Source organism: Talpa europaea (genome assembly GCF_964194135.1).
Source record: "Talpa europaea genome assembly, chromosome: 15".
NCBI lineage: Eukaryota > Metazoa > Chordata > Mammalia > Eulipotyphla > Talpidae > Talpa > Talpa europaea.
Window position 1 is genome coordinate 23,908,579 of NC_140083.1, and position 26,358 is coordinate 23,934,936.

The 26,358-nt window shown below is 35.0% G+C and overlaps 1 protein-coding gene across 1 annotated transcript; it reads right to left on the reverse strand.

Moving 5' to 3' along the window:
• Nucleotides 1–392: 392 nt before the first annotated feature.
• ALX1 (ALX homeobox 1) lies at nucleotides 393–20,714 on the reverse strand (the record flags this gene model as incomplete). Its single annotated transcript, XM_084255097.1, has 4 exons — nucleotides 393–713; nucleotides 14,351–14,479; nucleotides 17,367–17,671; nucleotides 20,489–20,714. 4 exons carry the CDS (start codon nucleotides 20,712–20,714, stop codon nucleotides 393–395), a joined length of 981 nt encoding a protein of 326 aa, XP_084111223.1.
• Nucleotides 20,715–26,358: the final 5,644 nt, after the last annotated feature.

A 26,358-nucleotide genomic window follows, 5' to 3' on the forward strand; every position in this document is an offset into this window, starting at 1 on the left:
CCTCCTTTATCAAGTATTATTTTACAAGGGATTTCTTGTTATACAGAACTAACATAAATCAATCTATAACAGAGGAATTTGTTTAATACATTTATTCTTTTAAGAAATTGCATGATCATATTTCATTGACTCGTACAATAGGAAAAAAAAAAACTTACTACTAAAACAGAGTTTGTGGAGACTGGTGCATGGTAAACCTATTTAGTCTTTTCAGAGGTTCATTCTTAGATTTTAATGTTAAATAATAACAACTATTCATTTAAGCTGGTCTCACTGTATATCTTGACCTTTAGCAATTCCACACACAGCAGCTTATTGTGGTATCCTTTAAATATGAGAAATAAGAATGTTTTACTTTGCCATTAAAAGAAAAAATAAAAGAGTACTGTATGTTACATGGCCCATGAAATATTGGCAGTATGCTCCTTGGCTTTCATTCGAAGAACTGCAATACTGGAAGACCTCCTTTCAAACTCTGGCTTTGTTTCAAATGCATGTCCATTGGTAGCCCCAGTAAGAAGAGAGTCAGTGAAAAAATTGTTGAGGGGCACGTGGCTGAACTGGTTCTGGTGGTTTGAAAACCCTGTGTAACTGGAATCTGTCCGAGGCGAGTGAGAATAAGGTGTCATACAGGAGGAAGTGTCACGTGGTAACATGCATGAAGTAACCACAGAACCGCCACTCGCATTTCCTGCCCACAAATTGTTCTGAATCTGGAATATATAAGACGACAGATATTATATTTACACATCCTCACTTTTGTTCCTTTTATTTTTGTTAAGCTGCATTTACTAAATTTTGTTAACTATTCATTGTTGTATCAATTGGGTGGTCTAATTGTATTTTGAGTACATAAAATGACTCCTGAAAAATAATGATTTGAAAGATTCTTCCAGTTTACTACATTGTAATCGATCACCAAAGCCTACATATTGACCACATAAACTACTCTGAAAACATGTCAGTCTCTTTAGCATTTTTTTTTAGAGTCTTGATTTTAAAAATTAAATCTTAAAGATGTAGTCATGATTCATGACCTGTTTGTGTCCTTAGAAAAAGTTTAAAATACGGTTTTATGTTTAAATATAGTTTTCATCTTTCTAAACAAAATAACACAATTGCATTTTCTTTGAGTTGAATAGTTGGAATCTTGGTGTGGTAGTTTTTGTTGGAAACCACTGCTGACATTAATTAGTTTGCTCTATAAAGGTATTTTTGATCAAACTCATTTTGGAATATATTTATCCTTTTGCTGTTTTTATTTCCTGTAGTTTTGAACATATAGCTCTCTGAATAGGAGAAACATATACAGGTTTTATATACAGGTGATTTATGTGAGTGACATAGTGTAATATAGTGAACAGATGTATGACAAGTAAATCAAATTTAGAATCCCAAAACATGAACATTACTAAACAATGAAAGCACAACCTAGAAAAACACACATTAGCAAAAATATTACACAAATAAAATTAAAGTAATATATAGCATCTTACACAAGATTGAAAACTGTTTTACTATTTGTGCACAAGACATTTACAATTCATATTAAATCTTCACAGAAAACAATTTAGTGCAAAATCCCCAACATATACACATTTATCTAAATTTACAAGTATGTAAAAGGAACAATAATTAGAATTTATAGAATAAAGTTTTTAATATCAGGTATTTAGACCAGCTATATTTTTAAAAAACTCTGCAGGGATCACATGCATTACTGAGAACCACAGAGAACATCATACCACAGGAAAGGAGCTGGAGAAAAAGGGAAGAGTTGTATTGCATAGAATTTCAGAGAGATCCAGTCTTAGAAGATGAAATTTAAAAAGCGGATGCCTTTTTACAACAAACAATAGACTTGAATGAGAACACGGCAGCAGTATATATGTTTAATGCATCTGGTTTTCTTTTTAAAAATCATAATAAGATTAGAATCTCCAATTATTTCAAAAGATATACAACAAATAATGTTTCCTTACCTTTGTTTTTATAATCTAGTCTACTGCTCATAGCACAATTTTACAAGAGCCAAACTTAAATCATACATTTTATGACAGTTTGTTTTCAACGAACAACAGAAAATATGTTAACAAATCTAGATCACTGGTAGAGATACTACCCTGTCACTCAAAAAAGGACTACTTAATCAGTTTCAAAACATAAAAGTAGCTGAATATAATTTCATTCTATAGTTAGGGCTTCGATGCTTGGTATGATGCTCAGTTCATTATTTTTTAATAGCTCTGTATATATATATATATATTATAAATAAAGCACTCTGCTAAATATGTGAATCTATATAATGATTCTCATATTTTATTAATTCTCAAGTTCTCATGGGCTATGCTGTTTTAATTTTGGCTCATTATGTATGTATTCCACTTTAGTTAAAAAGATAATGATTGATGCCAGTGATTGCTGAGTTAAATACCTCAAGCCAACAAGAACTGCTGTTAATGTCATTACTCAGTCAAACTAGCTCTTCTAACTCGACGCGGGTGACTTTGCACTGCCACTCAATCAAATGTTGTGCTCTACTGCAAAAACTAGTCACATGTCTGGCAAAAGGGCTTTTAAGAGATGAAAGTAAACTTGCTTCCTTATCTTTGAAAAAATAAATGAAAGGCAAAATAGTGGCAGAGAAAGATTATTTACACTTTGTGTATGTCAAAGACCTCAACTTATACATAATGTTGCTAAAATTTATTAAAATGTACTCATATTGCAAGGTAAAGTCAAGAAAGTTAATCTCTGAATATATATGTATTTCTCCCTATAATAATTACATAATGTAACTATAATTTGAAAATAAATTCACCAGTTACTACAACATGGACAATCTTATCTAGAAATGGTCAAGCAAGTTAAATGTGTTGATTTTGGGAAAAGAATTTCTAATATATAAAAATGTTTTCTGAACAATAATGCATTGGTAAAGGAAATTACTACAGAGTATTTTAGTTGGACTTGAGAAAACACCCAAATATTCCCACGGGTAATGATACACATATTTTTGCTGATATGTCCTGTTTCCATGATCTCTATCTCCCCCATCCCCGAGCCTTTCTTTCACTTTTGAATTTCTGGCATGTCTTCATTTGACTTTAGGGATCTGGTTGGTTTCTATATCAAAAGTTTGATACAAATCATGGAAGAGAGTATCCCCAGTGATTTGTGGTTTTTGCTTCCTCTGAAGCATTCCCTCTAAAAGTTTAAACAGTGGATGATGGCGATCAAGATCATGCTAAAAGTTATCAATTAATTACCACATGTCAGGCATTATATTACATTATGAAGACATCTAATCATTTCAATGCACTAAAAGGTATGTTTCTTTTACTATCTCCATTTTGTAGAAGGTACAATCATAGCATAGAGTTAAGAACCTCACCTCAGATGCATAACTCTAATGGTAGAGGTCAAATCTGGACCCAGGAAATGTTAAATGCTACAATAACATAAAAAGTAGTCTCATGAAATTGTTTACTTACTTATTCATAATTCTAACTTTGTGAGGGTTCATAGGGTCTACTCTCTGGAAACAAAATCTTCAATGATTGTTCACAACTGTTTTCTCATCCTCGGGACTAACATAATACAAGATATTAACCCTAAATACAAATTTATTAAATAATTGAAAGATGTCCAGGAAATGGAATTGGACCCTTACAGATGGAGTTAAAATTCTATGGATGATTTATTCTAATATATTTTATGGCATGATTTGAACTTTAGAATCATTAATACTATATAATAAGAGAAACAATGAAAAGTGCATACCTACATTTTGCTTACTACATTTCTCCAAGTAGTGTATTTTTTCCTATCAAACATTTATTCTACAACATAGATGTATCTTCTTGAATATTCTAATTCATCAAGCATGGGGTGTGGCTCAGGGGATCTGTAGTAAATTAATGGCAACATAAGGCACACATGCAATTCTGTAAATCACCTGGAATTAGGCACACTACAAGTCCAGCTTCCTCCCAAATGCAAAAGCCCCTGTACAATCTCAGTTATGCTCACTTCTGAGATAAGAAGCTAACTTGTTTAAAAGAAAAATCCCATTCCCTTTTGGAAAGCTCCATAAAATAGTGAGCTGTTAATTTCCTCTATCTATCGTTTCTATTTCTATTCTATGAAAGTGACACAGAATAAACATCCTTCTTACATGTGAAAATCTGATATCATCAGGCAATTATTACACAACTGCAAGTCTCTTTTCTGTAAGAATTCTTCATATGACATGGTTTCCAGACTAATCATTCCAGTCACATTCCCTTGGATGTGCTGGAGGTTGTCAATACCTTTCACCCTCATCAACATATGACATTGACATATTATAGGTGTGATCTGAAAACCACAGAGAAAACCTGGCAAACAGGCATCATCTTTGTTCTAGATTATCTACTTCTATTAGCATTTGCAGGAAATAGCTGATTATATAAAAAAATTATTTGAGCTTGTGACAATAAATTTAACACAATTAGCATGGACTCAGTCTACTGTTCTTCCATCCCTCCACGAATTTGATTCTGACAGAAGTGGTGATTTTAAAACTCTATTCTGGAATTCACAAATCATATTGCTTAAATATGCATAACTATAATATATATTTATGCATAAATATGTATATATACATATCAACAAAAAAGCTGTGCAAAAAGTCTTGCTTTTGAACTCATTAAAAGAAGTACTCTATTTGCTGTTAAATTCTGAAATATAAGGAAATAATTTTTCTAAATCAGACCATTAATCTTCTTTTGTGGACTGTTTCAGAGACACCAACAATGGTGATGTGCAGCAACAAATAATTTTCTGTAAGCCTTTAACTGTATAATATTTAACGGCTTTAAACCAGGAACAACATTATTAAATAATGCCCACATCCTTCTTTCATGTGTGCTTAAGAAAAAAGAAGTACTGCCTGCCTTTACATTTTTTTTTTTTGTTGTTGTGTTTAAAAGAAGTGGAGGACCTAAAAACATTCCATGTTTCAATGTGCTTTGCAACATTTTTTTTTAAAGTTCTAGGGGTATGTTCAAAGCTTTGTCCAGGGAACTTAGCCAACTGCCTCCCATTAGCATGAATGGAAGTTCAGCTGACTTACTACTCTCCACTTTGAACATTTGCCCCTTAATGTTTTTCTAATCAAATAAAAAGTTAACACTTAATTATTCCATGACTTTGGAATTTGGGAACAAAATTGGGTTTTTTTTTTTTTTGGTCAGATACTTTTCAAACTGAAATCAAATTTATTCAATTCATTTTTAAAACATTCATTTTTCTTCTAAGGAATTAAAATCAATAGTTAGGAAGAAGGGGGTTAATAAATCTGTAATGAGAACGTTTATATGCATATAAAGAATTCTTCACAGTGGATATATTGATCTATTTCTCATGCAGTAATACCATATGTATAGAATATCATAAATCTCATTCACCTTCACCTAAGAAACTTAATACAGATATGTTCTTTGTAACCAAAATTACAAGGAAAAATTTAGTATGTTAATCCTGATGTATATTTCTAATATATTTGTTGATCTTACTACAGTGAGTAGTTTTCCATATTTTTAAAAAAACTTTTAAAAGATTATGTTTGTCAGTCTTTGCTTTAGTTGTCAAGTACCATAATATATTAAAAAATCAGTTTAAGACCTCTAATTAAACATACTTTTCTATTAAAATAATTGTCTAAGTCTATTCCGTCTCAACATATACACTGCAACCAACTTCTATATGTATATACTTAACACACACATCCCACATCATACTATTCACACTACCCTCATATCCAACGTCAATGCATACTTCCCTGCGGAGATCAAGAGTACTTTGAAAAAGGATGTCAGGGATTTACAATGAGATATTTGTGGTGATGTTACAGTAGGTTCTTTGCATTAAAATTTTAGTGTTGCCTCTTTGACTGAATGCTTATATTTATTCATTGCTGTATTTAATATTTACTATCCAGATTTTTATCACATTATCACTATATCACTTTACTTACTGGACTTTTAAAATAATGCTTCTCTAAAAGTACAAATATTTTTCTACAAAAGTTCAATTTTTAAAGAATCTATTACATTCTTTACTAGCATATCCCTTCCTTTTAAAAATTTAGGGTGATAAGATATTAATAAGAATCATATGCTTTGTAACTTGTAGATATTTTTAACTGTTGACTAACTTTAGAACCCCATTGACTTTTCTAGTTACTACATTACTAGGTTCCTGGCAGGGAGAAAGAGCGTAAGTGTTTTTCCTACATAGTGGATTTGCTACCAGTGAATTACACACACTGAGACTTTGTTTTCTACATGAAAAAAAAAATTCAACTGAATTAATTACACAGCGAAAAGATCAATGTGAGTATGATTAGATACTACCTGAGATATAAATAACAGCACATTTTTATCTGTGCCTATGTATCAGACATAATTTTTACCCCAAATTTTAATATATAAATACTAAGATGCTTATGTAATCAATTTACATTTCAAAAATCCAAAGTATATTTTTGCAACCCATAGTATTACTAAGCCAAAGTGACTGGAAATGATCAAAAAAGGATCTCATTTAATATTGAGTGCTACTTTGATTTTTTAATAAAATTCCATGTTAGAAATCTATACAGGGATTTGGAAAAAAGAAGAGCATCTTTTCCATTTTAAAATAATCCCACTGTTACATGTAACACTCATATGAAACCAGTAATCTGCAAGGCAAAGTTTCTTACAGAAAAATAAAAGTTTCATCTCTTGTTAGTGCAAAAATTTAGAGGTATAAGATCTCACCCTTCAAAAAATGTTAATGTCTAGAAATTTTCAGAATGGTCATATAAATTTATTAAATTTTGTATTATTAAGATATTTGAAATTTGCTTCAAGTTAAAGTCATAAGAAACATTAAACCATTTTTTCTTTTACTTTAGTATCAAATGTGTTCTTAAATTGCATAGTAATTATTATAGTTAAAAATTTATAGGAAATCTCACCCCACATATACACTTTAACATGAAAATTTCAAATCAACTCACTTAAGGAGGTAACACAATAACAGCAATTAGCCTTTGCTATTTTATTTATTATCAAGTAACAATTATCATTTGCTATATTTTCCAATTATATGTTGCAGTATTTTTCATCTATTTTTACATGCATGATAAGTATTGCTGAGTCATCAGTGTCTGGTTAATTTTTTAAATTCCTTCTATTTATTTTTTTCAGGTAACATTTTTAATGACACAAACCCACCCATTAAAACAAAATTCAGTTATAAGACACAAAAATTAAAATACAAATCGGTTTCCTTATGGAAATATAAATCAAATATGCAAATTATTTCCACAGAATATTTTTAATCTTAGAGATCCCCACTTGTTATATATGTATGAGCTTTGAATTCATTCTCAAATTCTGAGTAATCTATCATTATATTCATCTTATTTTGTATTAATATTAATTGTAACATTGAAATACTTGTGATTTTTATAATCAACTATACGTTTGTGCAAAATTTTTTCTGTTTAATGCTTTATGATTTAGCCAAAAAAAAAAAAAAAAAGAAAACGGACAGAAACCTAAGCCTAATAAATATGGAACACATAGAATTCTAAATTAAAATTCTAAGCATAAAGTCCACACTAACAATAGTAGTCTGAACTGCAATTTTTAACCTATAGATCTGTTCTCATTGACTTGCAGTCTTTGAAGGCTTAATTTCACCCATGTTTGTCTCTATTCTCCAATGAGATAATTTTTATACATATAAGCTAACATCAACATATGTATTTTCATGTTTTTTTCTTGTTTACATTAGTTATCTATTCAATTTACTGATTTATTCTTTTTTCTTAAAATATAAATACTTATGATCATTTTGCAAAAAGTCAATGCTTTGATAGTGGCCATCTATTAAAAGCAAAAATAAAAAATAGCTAAGATATTATTACAGTATAAAGTCATTAAGTCACATTAAATTTTAATACCATATTTTTCAAAAATAAGTCTGCATCATAATCTAAAACATATATGTATTGTCTTCTTTTGGAGGATAATATTTATAATTAAAGTTTTTGTATTTTCAACAAAATAAAAATCATTCACTATGCCTAGCTGCTCCTTCACCAAATTGATAGTGACAAAATGTGCCTCAGATGACATATAACTTATTTTTATTACATATGAATGCATATACATGAATTATTATTCATACATATTATATAAACAATACATTGATGCATTTAATTAATTCAACAAATTTACTCATTATAAATCTGTATTTATTTGAGTAATGATAGATGGCTATATTATGTATCTCCTACAACTTCAAATACTTGTGCTTACAATCACTGAGAAATTGTACAATAGATATATGACTTTTTCACCTAACAATGTTCACATTCTTGTCCTTTTGTTCATCATAAGGGATGTTTCACTGTATCACTACGTGCCCATCTCATTGACTGTGATAGATATAAGAATATTCACTGCAGAATGCATCACACATAGCCATATAATTAACATTCTTAAAAGACTTTGGGTTGCTTATTTGCTACAAATATTTAGGAAAAATAGAAATAACAGTGATAAAAATGTGATACTTTAGCTAAAGATAAAAAAAAGATTCCATATGCCTTTAAATCACTAAACCACAGTGGTTATAGGGGATGAGTTCCATATTTCTTAATTATTTTAAATAAAGGAAAACTTTAAGATTAGTACAAAAACTGGTGATAGAAGAAAAGTAGGTTGAATAATAACTTTACAATCTAATTTTTACAGAAACTTTAGAATTTTATTTTGAAAAATGTATAATTATAATGCTTGAAATAGAATTTGTTAAAGTAGCAATGTTATGTAGTGTTAATTGCATCTTAAATTTCCCAAATGACTACGAATTATTTAATATTTCAATCCAACACTTGATATGTTCCAACTCCAGTGGCATACATTCATATAGTCATCAATTAAATAACAGAAAGCAAGATATTGTGGGCATCCCTTTATACACTTGGTAAATACAGATTTAGTTAGGATTCTCACTCTATACTAAATAAAGCCTCACTGAAAATTTTGGCAAGAAAAAATTCTCTAACCCCTTCATTGAAATTTTGGATGAAAATATGTTCTTCATAAGAAAATAACTGTGGTGGATTGAAAACATACTCAAACTTGCTAATCTTACCATATTTATTTAAAGATGGAAGTATATTTTACTGAATTTGATCTTTTCCTAAATAGTAAATTTACTCACAGGTTGGATTAGTTTAAATGATGTTCTCTTACATTTAAGAGAACATTCAAACCATTCAGCTGTCTCTCTACTATATAATAGAACAAAATAATAATGAATAATAACTATTATAGAGTTGTTACTATTTATCGACCACTTGTTGTGTATGACTCAATATCCTATGTACTTTGCATAAACTATTTTAATACTCAAAAAACCATATAAAATTTTATGCCCATTTTATGAATGAGGAAAAATGTCCCTAGAGGTTGACTCGTTTGCCAAAATTCAAGTGGCAATGTCAAGATTTGAACTCATAACTCCCTAACTGTGGTTCTCATTCTTATTACATTAATACCTGGTCCTCCTCAAACCCAGGATAGTCTCCTCAAACCCTGCATAGTCTCTTCGGAAATGAATTTAATCCTCTCGATAACAGAAAAAAAAACATTGTAATGATGATCATCAGTATTAGCACCAATTCTAGCACCAACAATTCCTTAGTGTTCCTTCTAAGAAGGCTAGCTTTAATCTTTCAGAAAATGTTTATACCTTAACAGAAAATATTTTATTCAGAAAAATAATTTTTAAATGCCTTGGTTTGAAAAAATTAGAAACAAATTAGAATTTAAGGTCAATAGATGCTTGTGTTTCAAATTCAAGGGCAAAATTACATAGGTCTCTTTGATTTGCTTGTTCTGGTTTGTAACAAGAAGTGTTTACAGATTTTGTTACAAATATCACCTGCTTTGTGATGTGTTCACAAAGAAGGAGGTTTTGTCTAGATCATTTACATTATCGCCATACATAAAACAGCACCTAACATATTTATTGTATAAAAAACAAATAACGGAAAGACAAAAATAGCTGAAAGGACTCCTCAAAATATTTCTAGTCTATTCTTTTTAGTAGAGGACACTGAGACTCAAAGAGGAAAAGTTAATTGCTTAACACTACAGAGCTGGTTAACTGCAGGTTCAGAAGCCAATTGTTTTTATTGTAAGCTGATTAGTTTTTATTCTTAAGGTATCCCTGAATAAATACTGAAGTGAATCTGCACTTTTCAAACCTATTCTTACTGTATATAATTTGCCTAAAATTGTGACACAAAGGTGAACAAAATCAAATCATTTTTTAAAATACTTGACTTTGTAAATGGGGTGGCAGGTCAGAATGCCAGTGAGAAAGTGATGTGCTGATTGCAGAAGAATTGAGAGGAAGCTACAGGTAGGAAACAGGTTGAGGTGATGGGAAGGAATTGTGGGAACAGATACTACACAAACAATGAAGCTGCTTATTTAAGATGTCATGGATTGCAGAATATCAAATAGTTTAATTTAGCGAAATCATAATACTGCCAAAATAGCAACTAACCTTGTGAGACAAAATAGCTTTAAAATATACTATTTTCAGTATAATTCAAAATGTATTATCTTAAAGTATATTACTACTGGCATCACACTTGTCCCTTTTTGTTGGTGCTCAAGTATGAACAAACTTAATGAAAAGAATATCTTGTATCAGTCTAAGACATATATATATATATATATATACTTTTAAGTGCTTTGAAACATTACTTTAAAATTTTGAAAATGTAAGCATTTTTCTCCTTTTCAAAAAGATGTGATGTTTTAGGTCAAAAATGAACTATTTCATTGCTCAGTGAGAGACTAAGAAGAAAATGTTGCCTAAAGAGGCTTGGGCTTGAATTTAGAAAACCTGGGCTCAAATTAAATGCGTTAATGGTAATAATGAAGCCTGGCTTAAAATAAGCCCTCAGCTACTCGCTATTTTTACTCTTATGGCTGTCACTGTATATACTTTTACTATCTGTAATGAAGACCAATGCAAACACAGTATTACATTTTATAAAATGTTAATTACTATTCATAAGTAAATGTTACATGTTATATACAGATACCTTTATGCCAGGTAAGATTATTATCCACATTGAGCAGGCTTGAGGAGATGATTTTCTAAACCATCTGTTTTTCATGTATTCTGTGTATGCTTTTGCTTTCCTGCCAAATTGCTAATTCTTTATTTCTGTCCTGCCTCCAACATTTTCTAGTTTCCAACTTTTATTGTAATTAATAATTTTTTTCTCTAATTAGTAACAGTAACCAAATTCAATGTCTTATTGCAATGAGTTGTTGGATCCTATTTCTGTTCCTATTTTTCCCATTATAAATTTCTATTTTCAAGCCACATGATAAAAAAGAAAAAAAAATGTTTCCTTTAGGCTGAAGCTTGGGAAACATAGTCTTGGCATAATTATTTTTTTTCAAACAAACTAAAAAAGAGTCAACGGCATGTTTTTAAGTTAAAATGGAATTTTCCCCTGGCTTTATCCAATACCTACAGTAGGGAGTGGGAGATACTTGCTTTCAGAATTTTTTCCAACAAAACATTAAACGACTTGCCTGTCTAAAAAAAAGTACAATTTTTTACAATATTATTTTTTTATTATTGTTAATAAATTACACTGTCAAAATAATCTCAACATGTGATCTCTGTGCTTCCATCTTAAATTATGAGGCATAGACAGAGTACATAAATTATGGAGAAGTCACAAGGAAAATCAGTATAAAATTTCCAGGATTTGTGAGGGGAAACTTTTTTACTTCTTTGTTGGAGTGAAAAAGACTATCAAATGTATAATTTGTACCATTTTTTTCCTGCTTTAGCTACTAGGTTACCTGATTTTGTCTACTGATAATATCTAAAGCTGTAAGGCACAATAACACAATGTCAAGATAATCCTAGAAAAAAAGTGACTAGTCAGAGTACGTAAGTGATATTTAGTTCTCCTTAGCTTAGATAGAGCTTAACTGGTGCCAGGCACTATTTTAAATATTTTATGCTACACTGAAGAAAGGAGAGTATGAGGTAAGGTAACCAACATCAGGGAACAGAGAAATGAGAAACAGAGGTGAGTTTTACAGGGAAAGAAATAAAGATTGACATAAGATGCAAAAAAGGTATATCATAGTCAGGTGAGGTGGGAAAAACTTATCAGTAAGATTGTTTAAAGTCCACTTGAAAAAAAGTTCATAATGTATGATTTTATCATTTCTAAAGTAATTTCTAAAGTCATCAGTCAAGCATGTCAAATTTATGTGATATACAATATGTGCAGGCCATCTCCAGTGTTACATATATAATTATCTAACCTATTTCTTATGTAAGTACATGCCATCTCCACTTTTTTATTGTTATCTTATTGGTTGGGTAGATTCTTTCTGTTTGAACTAAACTATGGCTTGGAAAAATGCACATAGGCTTTTTGCTCTTTTGTATTAACTTATTAATCATCCAAACCTATTTGATGGGAGAGACAGTCCTTTATGACGGTTAAGATATTGCTTGGGAGACAAACTGACTCTGGTCAAATAGGGCTTCACCATATGTGAAAGTGAGTAAATACCTAAACTCTTTGTCTTTCAGTTTCCTCATATAAGAAAAATGGGGATAATTAATAACTTTCCAGGTAATGTTGTGATGTGAGGATTTAAATGAGTGTGTGTGTGTGTTTGGAACAGTGTCTGATATATAAGGGCTAGAATCATGTCAACAAGTAGAGAAATTTTACACCACCTGTTCTTGTGGCTCTTACAACCTTAAAAAAAAATCTCATAACACTGTTTAGAAATCAACTAGGACAAAGATGAAAAAATATGTAAGAATTATATAAAATAAAATATTAAAAAAAAGAAATCAACTAGGACACTTAAAAATACCTGGTGAATAAAATTTGATGAGTCCTATGATAAGTAACCAGGAATAGAAACATACTTTTAAATAGGAAAAAAATAAGGTATCCACTTTAAGACATATTTTTAAAAACAAGAAAAATAAGATTCTTCTTATCGAAGGTATGGGTCAGTAAACAAAAGCTACTCATAACTTTGTTCTTCTAGCAAATAGCAGCGGAAATGTGTAGGCACAGCAGTCATTTGTAGACTGCCTGTAAGGACCCACTTGAGTATCACTGATCAATGTCTTAACTCACAGGAACCTGGTTTCCTAAATTTTAAAGTAAAGAAGTTGAACTAGGTGACAGCTAAGGTTTGTTCACATACAAAATATCACATTAGCAAACTTGAGGAATTTATCTAGGGAAAACGTGTAAGAACACTAATATTGCACAATTTTAAAGGACTGATTTCACGTACCCAGGCCATGAATTCATAGTAGAAGAAAATGAATAACTTTTAAGTTTGGAGTTGCAATGACTTGATTAGTGAACTATCTAGGTTTTGTGCCAGCATATGTGTTTCACATATGTTTTCAAAGTGGTCTCTTACAATGTATACCATTAAACAGTAAGGAATGAAGCACCGATGGTTAGTGCCTTACAATACACATGCTTGTTATCAAGTATCAAGTACAGTTCTGAATATTACTCTTATGTATTAACAAAAAGTAATATTCAATTAGAAAGACAAAATGTATTTTATTTACATGCATTACAAAGTATGGGGGAAAACTCTCTAAATTAAGGGAAAAGTTAGAAGAGAAATAATTTCAGAATATTTTTTGAAATGAAATAAGACATCTCCCATTACAAGTTAAAGTGTGTCTCAAATGATAAATATTTTAACTTACATCTACCACTAATTTTTTTATGTTTGATGACTCAAAAAGCTTGAATGTTTCCTTGAAAAAGGGAGCAAACTCAAAGTTGAAAAGACACATAAGAAAAGAGATACTTTAAAGTGTAACTGAGGTTTCAAAGGCCACATTTGTTACTAGGTTATGGTATGGTTCATAAAACAATAACCATAGCGATAGCATGCCAGGCAATGTTTTATTTATTTGTAAAAGTCAACAACGGAAGTTAGTCTGAATAATTAACATGTAGCGTAATTAAAAGGCATATTATGGAAAGATGCTATATTTCAGTTATGGCAATGTATAACAAGAAAGGTACCCTGAAATACTTTTAAGTGAATGACTCTAAAAGAAAGCAACAACAAAATAAATATTTTAGCAAAAATAAAGACCTAACACTTATGGATAAAGGCTTCTGAACCATTTTAAGAATGTACAAACCCTATCTATTTTTCCTGATCACATGAGTATTCTGTGCTGTTTACCATACCTGTGGGTAGCTGTCAGTCCTTGGCAAAACTGATATATCATAAGTGGCAGCAAAATGGCTTTTAGCTTGTTGTATTTGGCCATAACGTTCTCTTTTTCTCCACTTGGCCCTTCGGTTTTGAAACCAAACCTAATTTTGTAAAAGTAGAATTTTAGTTAAAGAATACTTCATAATGAAAATATGATGTTCAAAGAGTCTAAATCAGGTCAACAAAATTACTAAAATTAATCTCTTTATGTCAGAAAAGGATATCCAAATTTTACTTTCTGATATAGTGGTTTGTCAATGAGGCAATTAAGTAGAGTCAAGGAATTTGGAAAAAATTTTACTTAAGATACATAAGCCTCAGTTTTCGCATTTATAAAAAACAAAAGCAACTGGATTGTAAGATTTAGAAGACTCCTATCTCCAAATTGGCATAGATAATCCTCCTCTAAGGGAATGCTGCAAACCTGAAAGACACTCACAGATTTTTAGTTTGGGGTTAAGCATATAAAACTAACCCAGTCAATCTATAAGCACATAAATATTTGGGCCTGTCAAAACAATTATCTTTAAAATATGTCACAAAGTGACAATGCTCCTGCGTTGTCCCCATACTTAATTTGAAAAAATTATATATAAAGATTACATCTAAAAAAATGACATCAACAGAAGTATCATGATTATTTAGAAACAGAAAATATTAAGATTACATATTCTATTGATCATGATAGAGACTATAGGTAAAATGGAATTATCTGAAATTGCTTTATGGTTTTAAAATATACAAATGCCATTAATTACATAAATTATACCACTTACAACATTTATTATCCCTTACAGAAAATGCACAGAAATCTTTATGTAATCATTTTTGTAATTTAAAAACACAAACAATATAAATGATCAAACTAATAGAGCAGATATAACCAAGTGTCAGGAAAATCTGAATTAGTGTGACCTCTTACAGGGTAACTCAGTTGTCTTCTACAATATCTCTAATTACACCCTAGAAATATTAATCGTAACAACCATCTTCCTCAGAGGGTAAATATTTAATAATTCACCCTTATAGCACGCCACATCTTGATTTTCCCACAATTTAGCATACTAAGCAGAGCTACAGAAAAATTATATTCAATATGTATAACTTGATATTTTTAAATGGACATTACATGAGCGACATGTAGGAAGCTCTTCAGTCTTAAGAACCATGTTTGGAATATAAGATTTTTAGGAAAGAGGTTGGAACTCATGCATAAAAATGCAAGTTATAAAAAGCCTCTCATTAAGATTTCCTTGAAATTTTCATTTTTTTCATTCTCAATAAGTACTTGGTACTACTTATGGCAGGCAACATATAAGTACTCAGTTCAATTGTTTAAGTACATATTGTAAATCTAAGAAGGCAATTTTAACAAAGAAAACTACCTGTTCAGTAGTGTTTCTACAACATGGCTGATAAATGTGTATCATCTGTTATGACCAGGGCTCAAGACAGCATCAACAAGATAAAATAAAATATATTTGTTTTCTCCACATATAGATACAGAGCGCATACTAAGGGAATTTAGTAATGAGGTGTTTGTTTTTTAATTGAGAAAGAGACTTTCACAGTCCCCTTAAAATGGGTACCAATTACCACTCTAATATGAAAAGTAGGAAAGAGAACTTGAGTAAATTAGGCTCAGGTTGGCACTCTGTGAATGTTCTTAGACAAAAATTAATCAGGCCTTGATGAAATATAAAGGGAAAAACATGCAGTGTGCACAGCTGATCACTGCTGGTAAATTTATTTTTCTATGGTTATATGTACAAGTAATTTAGATATATGAACACAAGACAAAAATATACATGCAGGTCTTGTGCTAACATTTGACAATTCTAAAATTTTTCATTAGCCCAACTTTCTATATCTTTAATTCTTCAACTGAGATAAAATAATCATTTGCCTTCACAGACCAAAGCAAAAAACTGCAGCTGGTTATTCCTGCACCACCAGATGTTGTCTTTAATGATTTAAGAGCTTACAATGGCTTCATCTTGTCATGAAATACTTTACTCACAAAGAAAAAAATTTTCACTATTTTATTCATTTATGTATTTTACTGGTGTGTGGGAATCACACAATTCATTTTCATATTTATAGTGGTAAAGACACACACATACAAAGAGAAAAAGCCATCTCCTGAATTAATCTTACTTGGCAACTAATAAAATATAGCTTACAAATATGAAATATAGTAAAAACAAGATACACCAAAGAGAGAGAATTTTACCCTATATAATTTTTTTTAAAGTGATTTAAAAATCAGTATTTTGAATCATCCAATTTGATAATTTCAGCACAACTTTCATAAAGTATATATTAAAATTCATTTTAAGTTCATTATTCCTGTTCTGGAAAAAACATAAATTATCTAGACTTTAAAAATATAATAAGATGGCACTATTGGCAATAATGATGGCTAGAAATTTGTAAATAAGCTATATGATTTTTAATTATATAAAGATAGGTTATGAATATACATATAATTAATTGGGAATTTGTGAGTTTAATTTTTTCTTTGTTTTATTGTAATTTCAACCTCAATAAAATTATAGATTTATAGACTATTACTGAAATAACAATATCTGTTCTATAACCTAAAATGAATCTCAATGACTGATTGAAAAGGAAAAAAATACATGGATTACTGGATTGTATAGCTATAGTTCTGATTCTACCCTTTAAAAACTACTTTTAAAAATGAGAGCTATGTTATGCTATTCTGTTCTGTTCTTTTTAAATAATAATTATTTTTTATATGTATGGAGCTTCTTAAGTGTTCTTGTTTAATGTATTTGTGTGAGTTAAATCCTTTGCAAATAAAAAGAAATTTTAGTAGACATACATGGATATATTTATTACATTGTCTATTTATTCATTTGGAGAATCAGTTTCTTTGTGGCAAAATGCAACTGCTGAATTATTCTTAAGTTATTTCCACTCCTCCCTCCCACCCCAAAATAAACAAGTCCATCTGACTCCTACCTGGACCCTGGCCTCAGTGAGCTCTGTCCTCAGAGCCAGCTGTTCTCTGACATACACATCTGGATAATGGGTTTTCTGAAAGACCTTCTCCAACTCCTCCAGCTGCAAGCTGGTGAAGGTGGTTCGGTGTCTCCGCTTCTTACTGCTGGATACATTGCTGTCACATTTATCCCCAAGTTCATCCAGTTCTCCCTTCTCCGGCATCCCTTTCACAGGAGACATCCGGAGGCTGTTACAGTTGTCCATGGCTCTATTCAGTTCGGTGTGAAGAGGCTGTCCTTCTACTTTAGTGATCCCATAGTTCACTGTACCCAGAAAGGGAAAATAGAATGCTCAAGATTATGAAACATCTTGATGAAGGAATTAAGTTGAAGTAATTTGGAGCATGAGAAAAGCGGTCTGTTAATGATTTACTGTGCCAGTTTTAATTTGATCATCGCATTATATACAAATATTAATTCACTTTTGACAGGTTTAAAACTATTTAAAATTGTGTATGTGGACTTCACAGTCTGTTACAATTCACAATTCACTTTACACTACAGAGTTAATATAATATTTAACACATAATTATAATCATATTAAAGTAGTCAAATTAAGATCCTCTAGATTTAAAAATAAACTCCAAAGTGAGCAAAATTTTTGAAAAGCAAAAAGTTTAATGTAAATCATACATTTGTTCACAGCAGACAGATTTTAAACTGCTTGCATGGCTTGGGAAAGCTGTTTTAATTTTAAGTTATCTGTAAATCAAAATCCAGACTCTCCCCCTAAAGTTAGCTTCATCTCCATAGAAAAACTATGGACTGACAGATTTAAGGTATGGTGTTACTATTGTTTTTCAAATATTTGCATTTAAATTTTTTTTCTAAAAGCAATTTACTAAATTAAAAGATGAATTTCAAATCAATTTTCTGGCAATGCTTTCTAAAGAAAAGAATGAAATTTAAGTATGCTTCTTTACTTCAAAACTCTCATGCAGCTCTTTCTAAATGTCATATTTATTCTCACCTAATGAAATATGCTCCAAAAACAAAGTTTTTATTTTTCCCCTGTACTAAAGCACAGAAGTTAAAATATTTATTAAAATATTACAAAAGATGTCATCTGGCGGTCTGTTTAGGGATGTTTTAATTCAGGGACTTCCTGCAGATTCAACTGCATGCTTGCATATGATAGAAAACAAAAAAATTATCATAGGGTGTCTCACACACACACACACATGCCAAGGACGTAATGAAATGGAAGACTTTTTAAAAAAAAGTAAAGTCAACCTAGTCAGCAATAATTTCCGATGACTATCATTCTTTTTTTCATTTTGTTTTTAAATGATTTTATAATTCACTTTACAAGTCCTTTAATCATCCTACAAATGCCTAAATGCCTATATAACTTAAATGCCCAACAGCTTTTATGCAAAAGAAGATGTGCTGTAAAACTAAATATAAAGAAGAGCCATGACTGATTAACAATACCGTTTTGTCTCCACGGGCAAAGTTAAATGGGGAACTGCGGTAATTAGGAATGGGGGAGGGGAAACAGTCTTGAGGCTAAGGGCATCTCAGGAGAAAGACAGAAACTTGCCCAAATTTAGCGGACTGCTACCTACATTCATCTTCCTCGATACTTTCTTATTAAAATTCATTCCAACAGTGTAATGTTCGTTTAAAAGCTGATAAGTATCAAAAATGACCTATTTCTCTTCCTAGTTAGGATCCCCGACAATTTAAAATACTATGATTGAGTCCTATCTAGCAGTCAACACAGGATATTACAGAAGCATGTTATTAAAATTCTGACCGTTCAAATAATTTTATGTATACGTTTACGAATCCCAAAATTAAAGGTACTGCGACCTGAAATACAGCTAGAAAGTCAAAAATTCAGTGTATTAAAATAAAAATTTCTCGCATCGTTCTGAATAAATGAGTGCGAAAACCTAACTGACTCTATCCTTTGTGTTTTAATTTTGTATTTAACCTTACAAGCCAACAGGAACTTACAACGCTGAATAAAATAAGTAAAATATACGACATATATTTTTTTTAAGTTTCTTACGTACGAAGTATTTAAAAGACGACCTCCATGAGCTAATGCCTCGCCAGATTTGAAACCTCCGTTAAAATAGGGGGCAGGAGGCTTGTTGTAAATATTTCACACTTAATTCGTTTGTTATTTTAAAGCAACCCGCTCCTTACAGCTTAACTGTGGAATATATACAATGATAAGGAAAAGTCCTCTTGGAATTGTAAACTTGCTTTAGCTGTCGCGATCTGAAAAAAATAGGTTTGTATTGGGTTACAAGATAGAAAAGATAGATGGTTTGTTTTGATAACATTTTGACTTTGAGATGCTTGGTCATTCAAAGTTGAAGATTTCACCCAGAAGCATTCCAAAAGGCTTCTTAGGTGGACTTTTAATGTGGAGTCAGGAAAACAGACAATGCAGAATTCGGGAGTGACTGATTATATGGGAGCTTCTTGTCGGAAGCTATTTAAAGCGAATTGGTGTTTAACCAAAAAAAAAAAAAAAAAAAAAAAAAGTACGTGCGTTGTATTGCAAATCCAAGTAAGCAGAAAACCCCAAATCCATGTACACTAATCTAGCAACCCTCCAACTTCCCAAAGACAAAACTGTCCCTACGTCTTGGAAATTTTAAAAAAGAAAGATGTTTTTCACCTCAATTCTCTTTTTCGTAACGACAGTGACATCCTCTAACGAGCTGTGATCGATTTCAGCTCCGCCTGCCGGGGCTGCGCGGCGGGCTCGCGGGGGAAGCTCGCTGCCCCGACTCAATTACGCTCTGTTTAGCGCCCTATCACTTTGCGCCCTATCACTTTGCGCCCTGGTGCTGGACAGAGGGACTCCCTTGGGTGGGGGTGGGGGGAGACAAGACAGGACAGCTGAAGAAAAATCGCGCATAGGCACCCCTGTGCCGGACCCTTTCTCTGCCCCCCAAAAGTCTGCGGCGGCTGTAACACCGCTTCCTAAAAGGCGCGGCATCCCCCTGCCTCCCCGCGCCTTGCAGCTTCTGGCTCCGCTTCTCCTTCCCTCCCGACGGGTCCCCGCACCTCGGATTTACGCACGGGCCGCCGCGGCTCGGGCTGGGGCCGGCGACTCACCGCTGCTGTCCTGACAGGGCGAGGTCCTCTCCATGCGCACGTGATGCTCGGCGCGAGGCAGGGGCCCGAAGGCCTGCACGCATTTGCCCGCCGACGCTTTGCTGTAAAAGGACTCATTGTCCAGCGTCTCCATAACGTGCTCCAACGCGCCTCCTGCGCCCATGTAAAAGTCACTGTTTTTACTCGGCGGGCTCTTGAGGGCAAACTTCTCGCTCAGAAACTCCATAATCCTGGAAGGCTATCGCGGAGCTCCGGGGGCGCGGAGACCCGAGCGCGCTGGGGGAGGGAGCGAATGGGCGGAGGGAGGGAGGGAGGGCCTGAGAGGAGGGAAGGGGAATCGAGCGCTGCGGCGCCTGCAGCTGCCCGGCTCCGAGCCCTTTAATACGTCCCGGCTGGAGAGGGGGCACCCGAAGTTGCTTTTATATCTTGAAACTCAGCTGCGCTCCTCGGGCAACCTCCCAGCTCTAATGAATATGAAAATAGGCAGGCGACTAACTCCACCCCGGGTCCCCCTCCGCCCCCACCCCACCCCCACCTTCCCCCCACTTACCCGGGCAGGGCGCGTCCAGGCCTAGGTTAGACAGACAGCTCCATTTCAGACAAATGCCAGGAGGGACGAGGCCCCGACCACCAGAAACATTGTCGCCGCGACAGTGGACTGGCATTTCGGAAGAGCTTGGTGAGATCGCAAAGCAGTTAACCCTCCACTCCCCGCTCTCGGTGCCTCCCCGGGCGCCTGCTGGGCACCGATCCCCACCCCGCCCCCACGCCGGCCTCTCACTCCCAGAAAGATTTAGAGGCGTCTTAAGAGCTCGAAAGGAAGCATTGCTCTAGAGGGCTTTTCTTGCATCCGTAAGTCGTTTATGTGGAAGAGCCACATTAATCCAGAGCCCAAGAAGCCGGATGCGTTGGCAGCTATTAGCCGGGACCGCCGTGCTACAGGGGCCGCTTCTGCTTCTAACCCGGAGGAGCTCGGCGCCCTGGCGCGCGCGGCGCTCAGGAACCCCTGGCCTTTCCTTTCTGTCTGGAATCGCGGCGGCGTGTGGACGGGGTGGTGGTGGGTGGGAGAAGGAAGCGGAGCAGGAGGCATTGAAACCCTTATGCCAATATCCACCTATACCCCCGCCCGCCTTCCCACCCCTTCCGAGGTCCACGATTCCACCACTAGGTCCACCTAGTTTAAGAAAACCGAGAGCAAAAGATCCTCCAAAGGCCCCTCAGTCTAGCCTTCGTCTAGGGCAGAGAGCGGGTTCTTACACAAAGGAGTTTACGAAGAAGAGGGAGGCCTTCAGCCTGGTTTTCTAGATATTGGTATTTTTACTTTCGAAGAGTCGCGGTGCAGTTAGGTTGAGAGCGAGCGGGGAAGCCAGGGGCGCGCGGGGCCGGGCGCGCAGGCGGGCGGCGTCCCGGGCGCCCGCAGGGCCAGCGTCGGCCTTTCCGCCGGAGGGGACTGTCGGGCGGCGGGAGCTGGTGGCTCCCTGAGGGCAGGGCAGCACTGCGGGGTTGAAAGCCCTCGGTGAGGCGTTGGGCCTGGCCACAGCTTCCCAGGACCCCGTGGCATCTTTGGGAAACGTGTTTTTAGCGCCTTGAGCATGAAAAGGCAGCCATTTGCAGTAGGCCTTTTGCATGGGCCCATTGGGTGGAAAGCGCCCCAAAACTGGGAACTAAGGATTGCGGCTTGCTAGGGTGGTCTCAGCTCGCGGGTCCCGACAGCCTTTTGCGCACAGCCCTTCGCAGCGCCCGCTGCGTTTTCCTAGATCATCAGCCTTGGGCAGGCCTGGCAACCTCCACTCGGGTGCGAGGCCAAGTGTAACGTTGGGGAGCAATCGGATAGGTTCGGGATTTCCACCCTTTTCGGGGTCTTGGCTGACCTACGCCTCACTAGTGGACCCTCTTCGAGGGCAGAACTGGCAGGAGCCTGGGGGCGAATAATCATGGAGCGTCGCGCCCCTCAGCACCACCCTAAAAACTCGACAGGGCTAAACACCCAGATCGGGTCTCTTGGTGTGGGAGCGGTGAGCTCCCTTCTCGGGAAAGGCTGCTCCCGAGGGAGACGCGCAACTTCAGTTCACGTGGCTGAGCGTGGCCTTGAGCGCTCCCTTAGGTTCTGGGAAGTAGACACTAGGCTTGGAAGTATATAACTTTTAATGTACATTATTAATGCCTCTGAGACGTGCCCCCAGCACCAAGAAGTATTCGTTAAATGTCAAGGGGGCTCCAACAAATAACAGCTTTCTGGAACTGGCCTTCGGAAGAAAATGAGAGTGCGTCAAGGCTCGGAAACACTAAAGCTGGCATCCTTGCCAAAAAAAAAAAAAAAAAAAAAGGCCACCCAAGGGAACGCTGGTGAGAGGTTTAAGGCACAGAAGACGAGGAGAAGCTGTGTGCGCGCTTCCTGGCCACTTTCTAGTCGGTTCCTGGGCGGTCCAGAACGCTTGGACTTCTAGGGGTCCATGATTTTCGATTCTCTCCTATCGCCCCTGTACCTTGCCTTCAGATATTCTGAAAATCTGACTTTCTCTAATAAACACTGGGAGGATGAGACATAGTTGTTTAATTGGTTTACCAAAAATTCACAGCAGCAGGTACAATGCCTTGTTGACTTGAGGAAATATACAAACAACTCCTAGCTATAAACTTAGTTATGCCGTGGAACTATGTCAGCTTGTTTATAAATAAGCATCCTAAGAGTCCCAAATTCCCAGAAAAGCATCCAATGCCTTTTAAATGAAAGACATATGATGCAAGCTCTAGAGAACTTGTATACCAATAAAGGTTCAGCTCAAAGAGGAGAGTACAGGGGTGTGAGGAGGGCAGCTGCTTACTAAACCCGTTTCCAACCCCAGACCTCAAGCCCACTTTTGGCGATAGTGGTTGGATAGATGGGTGCAAGGTGTCACCAACTGCCACTTAATATCCCTAGATGCCCCCTGGAAATGCAAATCCATTACACGGAATACTGTGTGTTTTGGGACATGTAACCACATGTGCCCATAACAAAGGGAACTGCTAATGGCAAACTCCCATAACGAATGCTTAATCTGCAGTTTTTGGCAAGAAGCTGGGTCTCTGATTCCAAGAGCTGCATTAAATGGATTTTGAGAGGTTGAGATGTAGTTTATGGTAATGACACAGCTCTAGCCATTGAAGCATTAATACTAAATTTAAAATAATACTAATTAAAACAGTAATAATGAAATGATTTCTGGAAGTTGCAAGAAGGGAGAAGAAATCTGATTGGAGACTGTCCACCTTCCCTGAGATATACCTGAACTCTTTTCTGCCTGATGCTTTGAGGATAACCTTCTTGGAAATTGACCATAGAACATTGATAAATACTTTCAGCTACTATACCCAGACCGGCATGGTTCTTTCCTCCTCAGTAGGCTTTTAAAGACTGTTCCTTATCTTCAATCCTTATTCTAACCCTCACCAATTGGCTTGACCAGGGCCCTAGGGACCAGTGTTCTGAAGAGTCATAAGCTGGCAAGAGAGATCTAGTTTGTTCAGCCAGGTTCTAACAGGGGGCTATATTTCAGCACACTCAGCCCATCCGCCCCAGGCTAGCATTCCCTTCTTTGCTTCACCTTTCTAGTCCACCGTTGAGAGTATCCACCTCTTTCCATACATCATGCCAGTGAAGAAATCTGTCTGGAATAAAAACTTTTGCAGGAAGGAGGTGATGAGGTGAGGAATAGAGAGGGGGAGCCATAAGTTTGTTTTTTTTTAAAATAACAACAACATGTAGGATATCCAAGGATTTCAGCAATTTTAGATCTCTAGCTGTGTAGCCATTGATGCCTCCTCACATGTCCTTTATAAACTGGGATACAAAGCCTGGGGAGGGCTTTAGGAAAAAACATGCAGAGTCCAGAATGTCAAAGGATAAGGGCTAATGAGACCTATTTCAGGTTCAAATCTCAGATTTCTTAAACCAGTATTTTCTTCTCGTTTCTCTGCCAGGATAGGATGCTGACACAGTGGGAAGATTATTTTGTGATGTGACTCTGATGCTCCCATTTAAAGCTATGTCTAATATTCCAGTAACCGATCTATTGTTGCTAGGTGCCAACTTCCCAAACGCAGTGATTTGGAATGTTTTTTAAAAGTTTCATTTTATTCCCTTCAGAGCCTAGAGTAAAGGTAATTGAATACATTAAAGCTAATTGAAAGGTCCTCTGAAATGACTATTTGCCCTGTCCCCCAAAGGTAAGTTCAGATAAGTCAAGTTCAGATGAGGGATTGGCTGTCTGTCAACTTGACTTATTTTACATTAAAAAAAAAAATTCTCATGGCCTAAAAGCTCCTTTTAATGCCCCTTTCCCCCATGAGAACATATTTTGGGAAATGAAAAATATTTGTAGTACATACATCAAAGCAGCAGTTGAAGCAATGTGTAGACCACTCTAGTTTCTTTCCCAATTTATTGAAAGAAATGTCACATGTATATAGTAATAGTGGAAATGTCAAGATAGGATTGCAAGAATGTTAATCTTAGCACTTTTTTTTGTGGTGAGAGTTTGAGGCATATAAGCAAAGCTAGGAAAAATGCGTGCTGAATCAGATGAGCTATGCCAAATGTAGAAAAGCAAAGGATTTGGAGAGGGGAGGGGAAGTTGGGTGGAGGGGAAACTCTCATGAAAAAGTTCTAAAATAATTGAATGTCATGTATGATGGCAAACAGCCAGGTGGCCTCGTGTTTGTGTGTGCTTTGCTGCTGTTTTCCTTCCCTAGCTTCATCTTCAGCCTTCCCACAGTTCTACAGACATAACAGATACAGAAAAATATTTTGCATCGAAGCAGCTCAAGAGGTTTTCAACAACAAAAAAAATATATATATACACATATGAAGAAATATTTAGGCTTTAGAAAACATAGATCTCCCGATCCATCTTTATCCAGGACACTGCTATATACTAATGTAGCTTCTGGAAAGTTGTGTTTTAATTTAAAAAAAGAAAAACAATTAACTGAATTTTAATGAATACTGTTGACTCTTCAAGTGTGCTGTCACAGTGCTTCCAAATATAATCGATTACATTAACCTAATTTCAATGGTAATATTAAGTATTTTGATATTTCAGAAAATCACATGATTTTTCAAGAGCTATGCTTATTTTTTGAATTTCAAATTGTTTCAGTGATAGTTTGTCACATAGATTCTCTTTTCTTAAAAGAATTTAACTCCTGCTTTCCTAAAAGAGTCAACTTAAAATACTAATATCTACAATGACTATTTTTCTCTCTGCATGCAGATATTTCGACTTATCTAACATGTAATTGTTCCTATTTACAATCTAGTCATTTTTTTTCTCTGTTTCTGAGAAATTTGGAATACACTTTAAAAAACCATTAAAGTTAGATCTCTTCGATGACACTTTAAATAGTGCATAACTAAGCTAAGCTGTTCAATTTACAAACCCAGATTTTGCTCACCAACTATTAATTGTTTACCTATAACACTTCTTCTACTCCTTTGAAAGAGAAACTATTTAAATTTCTATCCAATGTATTTTAGATATATGTTCCTGCTGATTTACTAGATGTGTCTTAAATGCAGAGCCTATTTTTCTAGAAGAAACGGCGCATACATTCCATGCACTGTTTTAAGTTTTCAAGGAAAGACTTCTTAAAGAACATCTCACTATAGACAGAGGCAAAATGACAAGACCGACCGAAGTTTCTTCTTTGGACTGGAATTATACAAGTCCATGGTCATTAAACAAACCAAAGCAGGGTACGGCCAATGGACACAATCAAGTCGTCCACATAGAGAAAATCATTTTGTTTTTCTCCCGTTAGACCCCCCACTCATTGTGCCCCTGCCTGGGAGCACAATACCCTTTATCTCTACCTCGGACAGAGCGCGA